The sequence below is a fragment of the Cnephaeus nilssonii genome, assembly GCF_951640355.1.
Source record: "Cnephaeus nilssonii genome assembly, chromosome: X".
Lineage (NCBI taxonomy): Eukaryota > Metazoa > Chordata > Mammalia > Chiroptera > Vespertilionidae > Cnephaeus > Cnephaeus nilssonii.
In genome coordinates this window covers 91,372,724-91,391,841 of record NC_137071.1, presented here as the reverse complement: position 1 = coordinate 91,391,841, position 19,118 = coordinate 91,372,724, and the positions used below count along the sequence as shown (strand labels likewise).

Sequence of the window (19,118 nt, the reverse complement as noted above, 5' to 3'; positions counted from 1 at the left end):
ACAGGCTACACCTAAAGCCAAAAAAGAAAATGGGTGGAGGTCAAAGGGAGCGGCTGGGTTCTATTTCAACACTAGATCCGAGGTCAGAATTCAAGAGACTCCTCAGAGGAGCTAGAACTTCAGGTTGGACTTGGGCACGGAGAAGGGGCAGAGCCCAATTTGTGAATTTATTCCCAAAGCCCCTCACATGGTGAGTTGGGAACCTGGCAGGCATCAGTGAGGTTGGCCCTAGCAGGGGTAAGAGCCAGCCCTTGTCATCATTCAGAGAAATAATGCCCTCTGTAGACTGGGTGAGGTTCCTTCTGAGTCACCTTGCTCATCTCTAAGCACACACCCAACATTTTTAAGTGATTAAAGATGAACGTAGGCTGGGTATATACCCAAAAGAATTAAAAGCAGACTCAGATAGCCGTGTAGCCATGATCATAGCAACAACATTTGCAATAGCCAAAAGGTAGAAACAAACTAAGTGTCCATCAAGTGATGAATAGATAAACAAAATGTGGCCTATCCATACAATGTAGTATCAGCCTTTAAAAAGAAGGAAATTCTGCAATATGATACAACATGAATGAACTTTAAAATATTATTCTAAGTGAAATAAGCCAGGCACAAAAGGACAAATACTGCATGATTCCACTTATATGAGGTTCATATGGTGATGAAATTCATTGGGACAGAAATTAGAATGGTGGGAGTCAAGCATTAGAGGGAGGAGAAGAATGGGAAGTTAGTGTTTAATGGGAACAGAGTTTCAGTTTGGCAAGAGGATAAGAGTTCTGTGGATGGATGGAGGTGACTGTAGCACAACAATGTGAGTGTACTTATTGCCACAGAACTACATATTTAATAATGTTTAAGATGGTAAATTTTATGTTACCTGTATTTATCACTTTTAAAAATGCATACAAAAATTTGAGAATTTCAGTTGAAAGATTAGTATAGGAAGGGTGGTGTAGTCATTACAACTGCTAACAAAGAATTGTAAATGACATAAAAAACCATGTTAATGTTATTTTAGATCAAAAAGCAGGATACAGGATTATATGTAGTAAATTTCAGCTATGTAAAGATAAAAATGTCCATATCTGTACATATGTATGTGGGAAAAGAAAGGAAAGAAATGCACATGTCAACAGTGGCTATATTCTGGAAGGTGAGCTTCATTTCATCACACCATTTTCCACAATGAGCATGTGTTACTTTGATAATGGGATGAAAAGACAGGATAAATCAAGTATAGAACCAAACCACAAAAAATCAAAGGAATATGAATATTTATTCAATCTCCAGAATGAGAGAGGTCTCCAGGTTTAACAGGACAAAGGGAAAAAAATCACATAGGAAAAGAACAATTTGTTTAATTACTTAAAAAGTGAAACCCAAAACCAAATTTAAAAGGCAACTTCACATACTAGAAATACAGATGTCCAACAATCCTACAGAGAGAACATGATCAAAGTCTTTAATGAGCAAAGAATTAGAAGGTAAAATAAAATACCACTTTTATCTATTATCATTAGGGGTGGGGGTTTGGGTTTTTTTTTATTTCATGCTTTTTATTTGCATGCTTATTTGCTTTATTTTTAGCTTCACTGCCCTAAAGTAACAGGAGAGTGGGAAGAGTAGCAAAATAGAGAAGATTTTGACAATGTGGCACTGAAAGACTACCCTAAGAGAGTAATTTGAAATGCATAAAAATGTTATTCAAAAAGTTGTTAATCACAGCATTATTTGAAATACTAAAAATTTGGAAATAACCTAAACATTGAATAACTGAAAGAAGGTTGTGTACATTGATAAAAACTACACAATAAAATATATTCCCACCAGTATAAAGCATCTTTACAAAAATCTGTAGTAACCACATATAATACTTAGTGGGGAAAAAACAAAGAATACAAAATTGTACAATAAAGCACATAGTATGATGACAACCATATACTAGTAAAAATTCACACCCCAAAAAAGACAAGATATTAAGTAACTATCTTGGGGTAAAATACTGATGTATTTTTTTTTAATTTTTACTATAATTCTGTTGTCCAATTTTTCTATTAATTACCATAATTTTGTAATCAAGAAAATAACTTTTTTTAAAGTAAGGGAACCAAAAGATTCTTTAGTGATGTTCATTTCATCCTAAGATGTAGTCTAGAGAGTCACAAACCCTCACCCTCTTGTAGGTGGGAGCATGGGAGTAGGGTATGAAGAATGATCATGAATGGATAGTGAAGGGGGGAGGGAAAAATCTAGGGGTGGATGGGGAGGCATGGATTGGCAAAGGAGAGTGAGGGACCAGTATACAAACTGGTCAACCGAGGAAAGGGGCTTTGTGGAGTCAGGGAAGACTCTGACTGCTCAGCGGAGGTCTTTGTAGACCCAGTAGTAGGCACTAACGGTGTTCTCAAAGGGCAGGATCAAAGAGGGATTTCAGGAAGACACATGGATTCTTTAGGGACTGAGGGAGGAAAGAAGAGGGGAGGGTAAACTACTTGGGAAGGAGGTGAGAAGGGCTGAGGCGATGGCCATGGTAATGGAGAAAAAGAGGCTGATTGCCAGAGTGAACTCCCTATGCTATGCTTAAACCAAACATACTTCACTCACTCCTGGACATGGCTTCGCAGGCAAACCCAGGGTAGAAAATGAGCCCATAGGAGGAACTTGCTAACAACCACGTGGATCCAGCTCAAATTCAGAGTTAATGGAGAGCAGCTCCATTCAATCTACTTTCTGTCATGACAAAAAGGTTCTAGATCTGTGTTGTCCAACATGGTAACCACTAACCAACCACATGTGGCTACTAAGCACTTGAAATATGGCAAGTGCAATTGAGATTCTACTTTTGAAATGTTTATTTCATTTTAACTAATTTAAAATTAATAGTCACATGTACCTAGTGGCTACTGGACAGCACACACATTGGGGTAGTGGTTCTCAAAGTGTGGTCTTTAGAGGAGCAGAGTGATTTGTAAGAAATGCAAATTCTCAGGCCTCACCCAGATGCACTGAATCAGAACCTTTACAGGCAGGGCCCAGCACACTGGATTTTAACAAGCCCTTCAGGTGGTTCTCTGATGTACTCTCATATTTGTGAGCCACTGAATTAGGACCATTGAAAATTTCTAGGATCACTTGTTCTAGTTTCAACTGAACTGTATAAAAGAACCCCTGGTCAAGTGAAATGGGACTTTCTACAAACAAAGTGAGTGGAGAACCATTAATAAAATATGTACTGATCAGTGAAATTGTGAGACAACAGAGATGTGGTTTATCTAAACTAAGTCAAGATAAGGAACATGGTTGACTTTGATATCTAAAAACTAGAAGTGGCTGCTCATCCCACTGTATGTTGGAGATATACAAAAGGAAACAAAAGTGCCTCTAAATTGGGTTAAGTATCACAAATAAACAAAAAGCAACCATAACTTGTTAGATGTTTTAGAAGAGTATGGCACTCAATGTGAAATGCAGAACTTCTAAAAAGAGAGATTTGTAAAGGTAGGCCAAGTAAAACTACAACCTAAGGAGAGCTGAAGCATTCTGAAGCTACACCCTCATGCAGCAAAGATAAGACAGAAGCACTTCCAGCAGAGACAGATCAACATGCAAGGCCCAGATGTTTCTTTGGTAATGCAGGTAAATTACTGCCAAAATGGTATAGTTCAGCTTATGATTTCCAAAAAAAGCAGAATTTGGAGATTTTTGATAATAAAACTGTGCTTCAAGAAATAAAGTGAGAAAAAGTGATGAGTGTACGTATTATAGTCAACAGGAACAACAAATGAATGTCAAATAAAACTGCATTAAAACTTACTGTAACTGTAGAGTAGGAAATAAAAGTAAGTGCACTGAAAATATGTCATGAGAAATTTACAACTGGGTTGTAAAAATCATAGTGGAAGTGATAAGATACATAAAGTGGATGAAGAATAAAAAGAAAAGGCTGAGGGAAACCATCTACATGTGAAGCTGAGACTTCCACAAGAGAGAAGCACTTCAGGATTGGGGAGATGAATAAGCCTTCGCTCCTGAAGTAGAAATTATTGTTGCCAGAACACTAAGTCACTTCAGCACTTAGAAGATCATTGTGTTACCATATATACCTCTATTGTAGGCTATTTAGTAAAAAATAATCATAAAACTCTGAAATTTTACTGATTTGAAGTAATCTTTTAATATAATATCTTGCCTTTTTTTGGTTACCATTTACTACACTATAGTAACTTACCCTAATTTGCTGTATTTTGTTTCACAAGCATTTACCTTTAAACAATGATGCACTTGTACAAAAAGAAATACTAAAAATTACTCTCTTTTATACAGGGCTACATTAGATGTTTATTTAGAAAGTGATTGATTCTTGTTATGACTAATGATAATCAGCTTCAACATGTTGTAAATATGAGTTTTGAATATTGCATCCTTTTTAAAATGATATAGGCCAGTGATGGGCAACCTTTTGAGCTTGGTGTGTCAAACTTCGCCAAAAAACTGAGCATAACTCGGGTAGTGTGTCAATTTGAGGAAAAAACATTATTTCGCAAATGTTTCATCCTCAGGAGCAGCAAATGTTTTATCCTCGGCATGCGGCCGCCTCAGCGGCCACGTGTCATCAAAAATGGCTACGCGTGTCAGTGCTGACACGCGTGTCATAGGTTCACCATCACTGATATAGGCTAAGTTTATCACTACCACCCGTGTTTTTGGTTACTTTCATATTTAGGGAATACAGAACTGCATTCTTGGGGATTAGAAATTACCTAATATTATACTAATAAAAAGTTTTCACAATTCTCAAAATAATTTAGAATTTAATAAATTTAATATTTTCTTTAATCAATAATTAAAAATAGAATTATTTCTTAGCTCCTGGATAAATGGATGCCTGTAACAAAACACCCTTGAAGAAGAACACTAATCAGGTTGTGAGAGATGCAATTTATGGATAGTTATGCCTTTAAATGTTTTCCATTGTATATAACAGTCTTTTAATAGATGTCCTTTGGGTTCATGGGTCATATTATTTATTAACAAATTATTATTTGGGTCAGAAAGTCTCTAAAAAATTTTAACTGAATTTCTCATATATTTCATGCCTCTAGTTTACTGAGTATTATTTATTATTTGATGTAGAAATTCCACATTAATCACTTCATATATATTTTATCTTTGGATTTTGAAAATTTGTGTTCTTAGAAACAAAAATTTAAGATAAGATTTTAAGAACTTGGCATCTAACATTATTATTTAACTTTACATTTTAAAAAGAAGCTTGGATTACATATTGACATAATGCTTTTAATATATTAGGCTAACTAAGGCAAATTATCCTATATAATATAGAGGTAATATGCAAATTGACCATCACTCCAACATACAAAATGGCCAGCCCCATGTGGACACAAGATGGCTGCCACAAGATGGCCGGCAGGGGAGGGCAGTTTTGGGCGATCAGGCCAGCAGGGAAGGGCAGTTGGGAGGGACCAGGCCTGCAAGGGAGAGCAGTTGGGGGCGATCAGGCTTGCAGGGGAGGGCAGTTAGGGGCGACCAGGCCTGCAGGGGAGGGCAGTTGGGGGGGCACCAGGCCTGCAGGGGAAAGCAGTTAGGATCGACCAGGCCAGCAGGGGAGGGCAGTTAGGGGTGACTAGGCAGGCAGGGTAGGGCAGTTACGAGCAATCAGGCTGGCAGGGGAGGGTAGGTAGGGGTGACCAGGCTGGCAAGGGAGGGAAGTTAGGGGTGACCAGGCCAGCAGGGGAGGGTGACCAGGCCTGCAGGGGAGGACAGTTGGGGGTGACCAGGTCTTCAGGAGAGGACAGTTAGGGGTAACCACGCCAGCAGGGGAGGGCAGTGGGTGCAGTTGGGCCAGCAGGGGAGGGCAGTTGGGGGCAATCGGGCTGGCAGGGGAGCAGTTAGGCATCGATCAGGCTGGCAGGGGAGTGGTTAGGGGGTGATCAGGCTGGCAGGCAGAAGAGGTTAGGGGCAACCTGGCAGGCAGGCAGGTGAGCAGTTGGGAGCCAGCAGTCCCACGGATCAGGCCTAAACGGGCAGTCGGACATCCCTCACAGGTTCCCAGATTGGAGGTGGGTGCAGGCTGGGCTGAGGGACACACCACCCCACCCCACCCCTGTGCACAAATTTCATGCACTAAGCCTCTAGTTAAATTATAAACAAGAGAACCAGGAACTTAGTGTTAAACCTAATTTGATATATGCTTACTTTTTGAAATGTACTAAATTCCACAAAGTATTTCTTGAATATAGTGCTATGTTTGGTTATTATGTTCTTGATATCTAAAGGTATAATAATTTTAGTTTGCTCACTATGTACATATTCATTCAATAAATAAGCTATGATTGTTCAAAAAAAAGGAAAGAAAAGGATCAGCCAAGCCCCAGTATAATTAACAATTAGAAATTAATAAAGACCAAATAAAAATGTTTGGCTGCTATATAATTTAGGCCAAACTATTCATGCATATTTTCATTGCATACCCCTTGGTACCTCTTCCAATATTAAGGGTAATCACAAAATAACCAGCTCTAACTCATTCTGTCACCAGCCAGAAGGGAGCACATTATATATATGCCCTCTGTGGTTGGCACAACTCAAGGTGTCAACGATTGGGGAAGATCTCCACCTTGGGTGTCATTATACATGTTATGATCCTGCAAAGGGTCAGAATCTACAAAGTACAGTTCCCCTGCATGGACATCAGAAAAATTAGCCAAAAATTCATGGGGATTAAAGCCAACCCACACAGTATACCTGTAGTCTATTGTGCGTATGGAATATCCCATGACTCTTATATCTTTTAAACTTGGCTTGTCAGAATTCCACTGAGGATAGTCTGCAGGCCGGGGGTACTGGCTATAGGCAATGGACTCACGGGGATTACCACGGAGAGTCAGATCCTCTTCCAAGTCATGAAATCGAAAATGCTTCAGAAGGCTCTGGCCTTCTCGGCACAGCTCCACATGAAAAGAGGGACTGGGGCAGCGAGGTGGAACATGTAATCCTGCAAGTCCTGCGAGTGTGGGAAAGAGAGAGACAAGTTCCACGAGGTCCTTGACTTGCCGTCCTAAAGGAGAAAAAGACCCAGCAGAATGGGTTACATTACAGAATTCTGCCACAGCAAAGCAGAATAAGTAAAGGAGCCCATCTGGACTCCATAAGTTTTGTGTTTTTTGTGTGTTTTTTTATATCTATGTTTAGCATAAGAATTGTAGAAACAATACCAATTCAGCACCTCGCCCAAATGCAGGATACAAAATGAAGGTGCCCTCAGCCCTCTTGGCACTTTTAAAAGCTATTGGAATTTTGGAACCACCAGTTTATAATTAATTCAAGCAAGGATCGTCAATGGAGGCCCAAACCACCGAGTAAAAGTCTGTTAAGGAACAAACTGCAGATAACCTTTACAATGGCAAGACCTAGCTGACATGACCACCTTAACCAGGTGATCAAACCTGGCATCCCTAATAATGGCACAGGCTTCCAAGAAGTGCCCAAATGTGATACAATGAGAGCACACAACCTCACATGTAGTGTACATGTTAAAAATGTTTACCCTGAATCTCATCATGAGAAAACAGGGCCATTGCATAAGACAGCTTGTAAAAAGATGAGGTTAGGAAGATAATGAGGACCCAGATCACATCAGACCTTGTTAGCCATTGTAAGGACATTTTGCTCAGAGTAAGACAGGAAAGCATAGGAGGTTCTAGAGCAGGGCTATAATACAAATTGACTTGGGTTTTAAACAGGATCACTTTGGCTACTATGAGGAAGAAAAACTCTAGGGGATCAAGGGCACACCCAGGAGAACTTAGCAAGTTATTCCAGTAATCCAGCAAGAAATGGTGGCAGTGTAGTCCATGGTGATGGCAGTGAAGTGGTGAGAATGGACCGATTCTGAATGGGGAGTGACAGGCTTGCTGATGCACTGCATATCATATATGGAAGAGTGTCAAAGGAACACTTGAGGTAAAAGGTCAGAAGTTTAGCTCTGAGCACGTGAGATGGGCTAGGTAGGACAGGCTGTTGGAAATCCAAGTCCAAAGTTCAGGAAAGAGATACAGGCTAGAGATAAGATTTGGAAATAAACTAGATAACAGTGCAGTTTTATGAATTTATAAGTTGCCAAAAACCTCCCAACAAAAGTTTCAAAAAAGATTCTTGCCCTAGCTGTTTGGCTCGGTGGATAGAGCATCAGCCTGCAGACTGAAGGGTTCTTGGTTCAATTCCAGTCAAGGGCACATGCTTAGGTTGCGGGCTCGATCCCCAGTGGGAGGCATGCAGGAGGCAACCAATCAATGATTATCTCTCATCATTGATGTTTCTATCTCTCTCTCCCCCTCTAAAATCAATAAAAAAATATTTTTAAAAATTCTCAAGCTGTCAGAAGATTTCTCCAAGTAAACAAAAGCTAGATTCATGCCTTTAAACTATTTAACCTTTTTATCAATGACATGAAAGAAGAGAGAGCATGCAGCACACAAAAATCAAATGTGCAGAAAATAAAAATGGGCAGTAGAAAGCAAACTTGGAAAGATATAAAAGGGCCAGAATGATGGTCCAGGACCAAAAACAATTTAAATAGGAATCAATATAAAGTACAGAATGTAGATGTTTAAAAGATGGATTAAATGCAGGACTCCAAAAAGGGGGCAACCTGCTTTAGCAGAATCATAGAAAAAGGACTCCCAAAAGAGCAAATGTTGTCTTAAAGTACATGCCTCATCTCTGCACTGAGCAGATCAAGTCATGAGACAACTCTCAAAAACACCATCCAGGTCTCCTTGTGTGGCAGAGAGGGGATCCTGTCCAAAAGACATTTGTGGCAGTGCTTTCTCAAATTGGAGCATTTTGGAAGACAGAGACCAAGATAACCATGGGTCTAACACTGTCTTGAAAGGAACAGTTAATGGACTGGAGATTTCATCCTAGAGAAGAGAAGGTTATGTTGTTTTCAAAGCTTGGAAAGACTGGCACATGGAAATCAAAGTAAATTTGACGGTCATTGTTGGGGAGGGCAGAGGAGAATCACCTGGTAATGTTACAGATCTAGTGGTTCACTAGACTGGTGAGCTACCAAAATGTCAAATGTCTCTCTCACAAAGGGCCAAGTCTCTGCCAGACGTGTGTAGGTAATGGAGTTTTGCTAATCTGTATTTGTATATGTGGGAAGTGGGGGACAGCCCCTGCCCTAGCCGAATTTGCTATCCACTTTCTCTGAGCTCTGAAGTAGGCTACTGCTGTCTGTCACCTCTAAGATAGTCCTCCCCATCCTAGGGATGCCTTTTGCTCCTTTGTCTCCAACCTCCCCACCTGCCATTCATGGCTCCTTGTGGACAGGAGCCATACTTGTCATCTCTGGCCCTGCCAGTCCTCCCTTACCCAGAGCATGGAAAATACCCAGGAAACATGTGTAGGAATGCCAACACTGGACAAGAAGGTGGACTGAGTAAGCCCCTAGCTTATGATTTGGTAAAGTGGTTTATTTAAACTAAAGAAGCTATTACTGTCAAGCTATATCACTTTAGCACATTATATACCTGGCTCCATCAATTCTGAGATGGAATCAAAAGGGTCGATGTAACGGAAAAGCTTCTCGCCTGCCTCCGGAAGCGGAGCCGTCCTTCCGGGAACATAGAACATCAAGGGAACATGAGTAGTGACATCAAAATTGCTGTATTTGGCCCATTCTCCATGTTCGCCTAGAGCCCACCCTGGTTCATAAAAAAGCACAGAATGACAGAAAATGAAATAATCACATTACAGCTTGTTCATTTTAGATACCATTTCATTTCCCGTTGTTATTAAAAATCAGAGGAAGCAAAAACTCATCAACTATCAAAAAATTCCTCTAAAATTAACAGAAAAAGGGTGATTTCACCTGAATATTACTTATTTGAAGTACCACATTTATCTTGAATGAGGAAACCTTTAAAAAGAAAAAAAATATTAAGTTCTCAAACTAAAATATCTTCTTTTTAGTAAGCAACTAGCAATATGCACTCAGGTTGGACTCAAGGGATCAGTGCCCATCCCCCAAACCCACCTCCCCTGCTAAGATGGGCTCATTCTTGACTGGGCAGGGACTCCAACAGCTGTAGTATCAGCACTGCCTTATCCTATGCCTACCTATCTTGACTCAAGTTTCAAACCTCTAGTTTTTACATTTGGGTATGTACCACCAAAAAAATAAGCTGTGAAACTATAGCACAATCACTCGAATTAAAAAAAAAAAAAAAGACAAGGACAGCTTGTCCAACTTTTAGGACATAGCATAGATCAAAACATATAACTTTTGATTCCAAATCTTTAACCTTGATTAAAAACCACCCTTAATTCTGATTTAAAACATCCCTTAAAAAGGTATGGGGGAGATAAGAGATCAATCAAAGGACTTGTATGCATGCATATAAGCATAACCAATGGACGCAAAACTCTGGGGGGTGAGGGCATATATGGGAGTGGGGTGGGGGGGGCAATGGTAAGATATGTACACATATAATACCTTAATAAAAAAAATTGGAAAGAAAGAAATAAAAAGGTAAGTTGAATACTCCAAGTTGGAAATTTCCAATCTTTTTAAGTTTGAGTATTCTTTTTTATATAAAAAATACATAAAAGACAGAGATTGTACATTGAGTATTTTGTGTTACAAAATAACCAAAGCCACAAAGAGTTTCCATGCATGGATTTGAGAAGACTTTTGGAGTTCAGATGTAAGAAGTCCTGGGAGAGCCCTTTAAGAAGAGCAACTTGTAATCAACTGCAGCTGCTTCAGAGCAAAGAGTGCTTCCAAGTGGGCCTTGCCATCATGGGGTACAAAGGGCTGTGTTAGCACTGCAAGAGGAAACCTGGCACTGAGAAGAGAGATCGGAAGTGGATGGCAGTTCATTAGGGAAATAGAAAAAAATTACAACACCTCCATATATAATGAATACAGGCCTTTAAAAGGCATAAGCTAGGTCTGTGAAAAATGACACAGGAAACTGTCTATGACATTGTTAAGTCATAAAAAAAAAAAAAACCCAGGGAACAAAATAGCACACATAGCACAATCATCCCTGCCTTGTTGAATTACTAGTATATTACATAAATGCACTCACATAACCCATAGCCACAGGCATATGCACAACCAAAGACTGCAAAAGCCCCCCTATCTGTCAGTGACAGTTAGCTCAGGGTAGGATGTTCTGGCCCTATATGATATGCTTCATAAACTTGTTTTTTTCCTTTTAACAATGAGCACATATTATGTTCTAATATTGTTGTGTTTCATATTAGACTAGAGGCCCAGTGCACGAAATTCATGCACGGGGGGGGGGGTGCGGGGGGGAATTTCCCTCAGCTCAGCCTGCACTGTCTCCAATCTGGGACCCCTCAAGGGATGCCTGACTGCCCATTTAGGCCCAATCCCAGTGGGATAGGGCCTAAACGGGCAGTCAGACATCCCTCTCAAAATCCAAGACTGCTGGCTCCCAACCACTTGCCTTCCAGTCAGGCTTATTGCCCCTAACTGGTTCTGCCTGTCAGCCTGATCACAACCCTAACCACTCCCCTGCCAGCCTGATCAATGCCTAACTGCTCCCCTGCCGGCTCGATTGCCCCTAACTGCCCTCCGCTGAAGGCCTGGTCCCCCCCAAATGCCCTCCCCTGCAGGCCTAGTCTCCCCAAACTTCCCTCCCCTGCAGGCCTGGTCCCCCCCCCCCCCCCCAACTTCCCTCCCCTTCAGGCTTGGTCCTCCCTAACTGCCATCCCTTGATGGACTGGTCCCCTACAACTGCCCTCCCCTGCAGGCTTGGTCCCCCTCAACTCCCCTCCTCCCTGCTGGCCTGGTCACCTCCAAATGCCCTCCTGTGCTGGCCCAGTCAACCCTAACTACCCTCCCTTGCAGGTCGGGTCCCTCCTAACTGCCCTCCCCTGCCGGCCTGGTCCCCCCAAACTGACCTCCCATTCAGGCCTGGTCCCCTCCTACTGTCTTCCCATGGAGGCCTAGTCACACACAACTGCCCTCCTCTGCCGGCCCAGTCAACCCTAACCGCCCTCCCCTACAGGCCTGATTGTCCCCAACTGCCCTCCCTTGCAGGCCTGGTCCCTCCCAACTGCCCGCCCCTGCAGGCCCGGTCCCCGCCAACTGTCCTCCCCTGCTGGCCAGATTGCCCCTAACTGCCCTCCCCTGCAGGCCTCATAGCCCCTAATTGCCCTCCCTTGTAAGCCTGGTCCCTCCAAACTGCCCTCCCCTGCAGGTCTGGTCCCCCCAACTGCCCTCCCCTGCAGGCCTGGTCCCCCCCAACTGCCCTCCCCTGTGGCCTGGTCCCCCAAACTGCCCTCCCCTGCAGGCCTAGTCCCTCCCAACTGCCCTCCCCTGCTGGCCTAGTCACCACTAACTGCCCACCCTTGCAGACCTGGTCACCCCCAACTGCCCTCCTCTGCTGGCCTGGTCCCCCCAACTGCCCTCCCCTGCAGGCCTGGTCCCCCCAACTGCCGTCCCCTGCAGGCCAGGTCCCCCCAACTGCCCTCCCCTGCTGGCCCAGTCACCACTAACTGCCCACCCTTGCAGACCTGGTCCCCCCAACTGCCCTCCCCTGCAGTCCTGGTCCCCCCAACTGCCCTTCCCTATTGGCTTGGTCCTCCCAACTGTCCTCCCTTTGAGGCCTGGTCACCCCCAACTGCCCTCCTCTGCTGGCCCAGTCAACCCTAGCTGCCCTCCCCTGCTGGCCTGAGTGTCTCCAACTGCCCTCCCCTGCATGCCAGGTCCCCCCCAACTGCCATCCCCTGCTGGCCCGGTCACCCCTGACTGCCCACCCTGCAGGCCTCATTGTCCCCAACTGCCCTCCCTTGCAGGCCTGGTCCCTCCAAACTGCCCTCCCCGGCAGGCCTGGTCTCACCCAAATTCCCTCCCCTGCAGGCCTGATTGCCCCTAACTGCCCTCCCTTGTAGGCCTGGTTCCTCCCAAATGCCCTCCCCTGTTGACCTGGTCTCCCCCAACTGCCCGCCCCTGCAGGCCTGGTCCCTCCCAACTGCCCTCCCCTGCTGGCCCAGTCACCACTAACAGGCCACCCTTGCAGGCCTGGTCACCCCAACTGCCCTCCCCTATTGGCTTGGTCCTCCCAACTCTCCTCCCTTGGAGGCCTGGTCACCCCCAACTGCCCTCCTCTGCTGGTCCAGTCAACCCTAGCTGCCCTCCCCTGCTGGCCTGATTGTCTCCAACTGCCCTCCCTTGCAAGCCTGGTCCCCCCCCCAACTACCCTCCCCTAAATGCCTGGTCCCCCACAACAGCCCTCCCCTGCTGGCCCGGTCACCCCTAACTGCCCTACCCTGCAGGCCTCATTGTCCCCAACTGCCCTCCCCTGCAGGCCTGCTCTCCCCCAACTTCCCTCCCCTGCAGGCCTGATTGACCCTAACTGCCCTCACTTGTAGGCCTGGTCCCTCCCAATTGCCCTCCCCTGCTGGCCTGGTCCCCCCAACTGCCCTCCCCTGCAGGCCTGGTCCCACCCAACTGCACTCCCCTGCAGGCCTGGGGCCCCACTGCCCTCCCCTGAAGGCCTGGTCCCCCCGAACTGCCCTCCCCTATTGGCTTGTTCCTCCCAACTGTCCTCCCTTGGAGGCCTGGTCACCCCCAAATGCCCTCCTCTGCTGGCCCGGTCAACCCTAGCTGCCCTCTCCTGCTGGCCTGATTGTCTCCAACTGCCCTCCCTTGCAGACCTGGTCCTCCCCAACTGCCCTCCCCTGCAGGCCTGGACCCCCCAACTACCCTCGCCTGCAAGCCTGTTCCCCCCCCCCTCCAACTGCCCTCCCCTGCACGCCTGGTCCCCACCAACTGCCCCCCCTGCTGTCCCGGTCAACCATAACTGCCCTCCCCTGCAGGTCTGATTGCCCCTGATTGTCCTCCCTTGCAGGCCTGGTCCCCCCAACTGCCCTCCCCTGCAGGCCTGGTCCCCCCAACTGCCCTCCCTTGCAGGCCTGGTCCATCCCAACTAACCTCCCTTGCAGGCCTGGTCCCCCCAACTGCCCTCCCCTGCAGGCCTGGTCCCCCCAACTGCCCTCCCCTGCAGGCCTGGTTCCCCCCCCAACTGCTCTCCCCTATTGGCTTGGTCCTCCCAACTGTCCTCCCTTGGAGGCCTGGTCACCCCCAAATGCCCTCCTCTACGGGCCTGGTCAACCCTAGCTGCCCTCCCCTGCTGGCCTGATTGTCTCCAACTGCCCTCCCTTGCAGACCTGGTCCTCCCCAACTGCCCTCCCCTGCAGGCCTGGTCCCCCCCAACTGCCCTTCCCTAAATGCCTGGTCCCCCCCAACTGTCCTCTCCTGCATGCCTGGACCCCCCCCCCCCGCAACTAACCTCCCCTGCTGGCCTGGTCACCCCTAACAGCCCTCGCCTGTAGGCCTCATTGTCCCCAACTGCCCTCCCTTGCAGGCCTGGTCCCTCCCAACTGCCCTCCCCTGCAGGCCTGGTCCCCCCCAACTTCCCTCGCCTGCAGGCCTGGTCCCCCACCCCACCCCCCGCCAACTGCCCTCCCCTGCACCCCTGGTCCCCACCAACTGCCCTCCCCTGCTGTCCCAGTCAACCTTAACTGCCCTCCCCTGCAGGCCTGATTGCCCCTGATTGTCCTCCCTTGTAGGCCTGGTCCCTCCCAACTGCCCTCCCCTGCAGGCCTGGTCCCCCCGAACTGCCCTCCCTTGCAGGCCTGATTTACCCTAACTGATCTCCCTTGCAGGCCTGGACCCTCCCAACAGCCCTCCCCTGCTGGACCGGTCACCACTAACTGCCCTCCCCTGCAGGCCTGGTCCCCCCAACTGCCCTCCCTTGCAGGCCTGGTCCATCCCAACTGACCTCCCTTGCAGGCCTGGTCCCCCCAACTGCCCTCCCCTGCAGGCCTGGTCCCCCCAACTGCCCTCCCCTGCAGGCCTGGTTCCCCACAACTGCTCTCTCCTATTGGCTTGGTCCTCCCAACTGCCCTCCCCTGCAGGCCTGATTGCCCCTGATTGTCCTCCCTTGTAGGCCTGGTCCCCCCCAACTGCCCTCCCCTGCAGGCCTGATTTCCCCTAACTGCTCTCCCTTGCAGGCCTGGACCCTCCCAACAGCTCTCCCCTGCTGGACCGGTCACCACTAACTGCCCTCCCCTGCAGGCCCGGTCCCCCCAACTGCCCTCCCCTGCAGGCCTGGTCCCCACCAAATGCCCTCCCCTACATGCATGGTCAATCCCAACTGCACTCCTCTTCTGGCCCCGTCAACTCTAACTACCCTGCCCTGCTGGCCTGATTGCCGCCAACTGCCCTCCCCTGCAGGCCTCATTGTCCCCAACTGCCCTCCCTTGCAGGCCTGGTCCCTCCCAACTGCCCTCCCCTGCAGGCCTGGACCCCTCAACTTCCCTCGCCTGCAGGCCTGGTCCCCCCCAACTGCCCTCTCCTGCATGCCTGGTCCCCACCAACTGTCCTCCCCTGCTGTCCCGGTCAACCATAACTGCCCTCCCCTGAAGGTCTGATTGCCACTGATTGTCCACCCTTGTAGGCCTGGTCCCTCCCAACTGCCCTTCCCTGCAGGCCTGGTCCCCCCCAACTGCCCTCTCTTGCAGACCTGATTGCCCCTAATTGTCCTCCCTTGCAGGCCTGGGCCCTCCCAACTGCCCTCCCCTGCTGGCCTGGCCCCCCCAACTGCCCTCCCCTGCAGGCCTGGTCCCCCCCAACTGCCCTCCCCTGCAGGCCTGGTCCCTCCCAACTGCCCTCCCCTGCAGGCCTGGTCCCTCCCAACTGTCCTCCCCTGCAGGCCTGGTCCCCCCCAACTGTCCTCTCCTGCATGCCTGGACCCCCCCCCCCACAACTACCCTCCCCTGCTGGCCTGGTCACCCCTAACAGCCCTCGCCTGCAGGCCTCATTTTCCCCAACTGCCCTCCCTTGCAGGCCTGGTCCCTCCCAACTGCCCTCCCCTGCAGGCCTGGTCCCCCCCAACTTCCCTCGCCTGCAGGCCTGGTCCCCCACCCCCCCTGCCAACTGCCCTCCCCTGCACGCCTGGTCCCCACCAACTGCCCTCCCCTGCTGTCCCAGTCAACCTTAACTGCCCTCCCCTGCAGGCCTGATTGCCCCTGATTGTCCTCCCTTGTAGGCCTGGTCCCCCCCAACTGCCCTCCCCTGCAGGCCTGATTTCCCCTAACTGCTCTCCCTTGCAGGCCTGGACCCTCCCAACAGCTCTCCCCTGCTGGACCGGTCACCACTAACTGCCCTCCCCTGCAGGCCCGGTCCCCCCAACTGCCCTCCCCTGCAGGCCTGGACCCCTCAACTTCCCTCGCCTGTAGGCCTGGTCCCCCCCAACTTCCCTCGCCTGCAGGCCTGGTCCCCCCACCCCCCCCCGCCGCCAACTGCCCTCCCCTGCACGCCTGGTCCCCACCAACTGTCCTCCCCTGCTGTCCCGGTCAACCATAACTGCCCTCCCCTGCAGGTCTGATTGCCACTGATTGTCCACCCTTGTAGGCCTGGTCCCTCCCAACTGCCCTTCCCTGCAGGCCTGGTCCCCCCCAACTGCCCTCCCTTGCAGACCTGATTGCCCCTAATTGTCCTCCCTTGCAGGCCTGGGCCCTCCCAACTGCCCTCCCCTGCTGGCCTGGCCCCCCCAACTGCCCTCCCCTGCAGGCCTGGTCCCCCCCAACTGCCCTCCCCTGCAGGCCTGGTCCCCCCCAACTGCCCTCCCCTGCAGGCCTGGTCCCTCCCAACTGCCCTCCCCTCTGGCCCAGTCACCACTAACTGCCCACCCTTGCAGGCCTGGTCACCCCAACTGCCCTCCTCTGCTGGCCCAGTCACCCCCAACTGCCCTCCCCTGCAGGCCTGGTCTCCGCTAACTGCCCTCCCCTATTGGCTTGGTCCTTCCAACTGTCCTCCCTTGGAGGCCTGGTCACCCCCTAATGCCCTCCTCTGCTGGCCTGGTCAACCCTAGCTGCCCTCCCCTGCTTGCCTGATTGTCTCCAACTGCCCTTCCTTGCAGATCTGGTCCTCCCCAACTGCCCTCCCCTGCAGGCCTGGTCCCCCCAACTGCCCTCCCCTAAATGCCTGGTCCCCCCCAACTGCCCTTCCCTGCAGGCCTGGTCCCCCCCAACTGCCCTCCCTTAAATGCCTGGTCCCCCACAACTGCCCTCCCCTGCATGCCTGGTCCCCCACAACTGCCCTCCCCTGCTGGCCCGGTCACCCCTAACTGCCCTCCCCTGCAGGCCTCATTGTCCCCAACTGCCCCCCCTTGCAGGCCTGGTCCCTCCCAACTGCCCTCCCCAGCAGGCCTAGTCTTTCCCAACTTCCCTCCCCTGCAGGCCTGATTGCCCCTAACTGCCCTCTCTTGTAGGCCTGGTCCCTCCCAACTGCCCTCCCCTGCAGGCCTGGCCCCCTCCAACTGTCCTCCTCTGGAGGCTTGGTCACCCCCAACTGCCCTCCTCTGCTGGACCAGTCACCCCCATCTGCCTTCCCCTGCAGGCCTGGTTCCCCCTCCCCAACTGCCCTCCCCTGCAGGCCTGGTCCCTCCCAACTGCCCTCCCCTGCAGGCCTGGTCCCCCCAACTGTCCTCCCCTGGAGGCCTGGTCACCCCCAACTGCCTCCTCTGCTGGCCCAGTCACCCCTAACTGCTCTCCCCTGCAAACCTGATTGCCCCTAATCACCCTCCCCTTCAGGCCTGGTCCCCCTAACTGCCCTCCCCTGCTGGCCTGATCTTCCACAACTGCCCTCCCCTGATGGGCATCTTGTGGTGGCCATCTTGTGTCCACATGGGGGCAGCCATCTTTCACCACATGGGGGCAGCCATCTTTTGTGTTAGAGTGACCATCAATTTGCATATTACCCTTTTATTTGATAGAATGGTATTAAATTATTGTTTTCTTCGTTCTAGGTATGTAATGGTAATGTGGTTATACTTCAAAAAAGCCAAAATTTTTTAGAAATTCTATCATTAAAACTGAACAACCTGGGATTTGCTTTAAAACAATTCAGAGGTGGGGTGTGGGGAAGGATGAGATGAACAAGGCTGCCATGAATGCATACCTGGGTAGCAGGAAGATGGATGGAAACCAAGGAGCTGTTGTTTATTCTTTCCTCTTGGGCATATTTAAAATTTTTCAAATTAAAAAGAAATTAAAAAAACATGTTTCCATTTTTTTAAAAAATGGGAAACTGCCTTAAAAGAGATAATTGTTAATCCCAGGCTCATGAAAGAAAGGATGGAGTGGAGGAGTAGAAGCAGATCTGAAGGCCTTGTTGAGTTCTATCAAGAATGTTCTGGATCCTCCTAAGATAAACCCTCTATGTTAGAAATGGGGGATAAAAAGGCTTCCCATACAAATGGAGGGTTCCTGCTGACTTTATCAAGCAAAAAAATAAAAGGTTGCTACAGATTCCCCCCATCCACCCACCTCTACCATCCCAGCATCCAACATGCTCCTCTGAGCCACAGAGACATGGAGAGAGGTCACAGGACTAACAAGGTGGCCATACAAGCACCCCAAGTGAGTGACTCACCAGAGCATTTTAAAATGCTTACCGTGATCTGAGGTAAATGCAACAATAGTGCTGTTGGCCAGCTGAAGGTCATCCAAAGCACTCAAAAGGTGGCCAACCTGTGTATCCATGTAGGAAACAGAGGCAAAGTAGCTCTGACGTATTTTCCTCTACAAATTTAAAAAATAATAGTAATAATGTGACTGTGATTAAGTTGCTGTAGCATAGACAGTGTTCACCTGAACATCCCTCCCAAACACCACCCCTGTGCTAATGCCCTTGATTTTCTCAGTCAAAACATATCATTCATTTCTATACTATCTACATCCCCTCGCCCCATAGTCACAGCGATTATGCAGGTCTATAAGTAAGATTCTTTTTTAAGGGGATCAGCTTTCACTTAGGGCACAGCAGATTGATGTGCCACTTACTGTTCCTTTCTGTCTCCTTCACATACTCTTACAGGTCCCAGGAGATGACCATGTACACAGAAACTGATCCCTCAGTCCCTCCAAACTCTGCTGAAGGTCACTCCAAAGATACTATAAAGCTGTATCCATTTCCTGTTGCTGCTGTAACAAAGGATGACAAAGTGGGGGGCTTAAAACAACAAAAATGTATTATCTCCCAGTTCTGA

At 48.8% G+C, this 19,118-nt stretch overlaps 1 protein-coding gene across 5 annotated transcripts in view; it reads right to left on the bottom strand.

Moving 5' to 3' along the window:
- Positions 1-354: 354 nt before the first annotated feature.
- IDS (iduronate 2-sulfatase) overlaps positions 355-19,118 on the bottom strand; it is a 33,088-nt gene continuing 14,324 nt past the window's right edge. For 2 of the 5 annotated variants that reach the window (XM_079765516.1, XM_079765517.1), the window contains exons 7-9: positions 18,525-18,651; positions 9,558-9,731; positions 360-7,081 (exon numbers count right to left, since the gene is read on the bottom strand). In XM_079765516.1, the coding sequence (XP_079621642.1) occupies positions 6,609-7,081; positions 9,558-9,731; positions 18,525-18,651 (774 nt within the window). In that variant the 3' untranslated portion in view covers positions 360-6,608. Of the gene's footprint in view, positions 7,082-9,557; positions 9,732-18,524; positions 18,652-19,118 lie in introns of all 5 variants that reach the window. The other 3 variants (XM_079765518.1, XM_079765520.1, XM_079765519.1) reach the window with 3 other exon arrangements.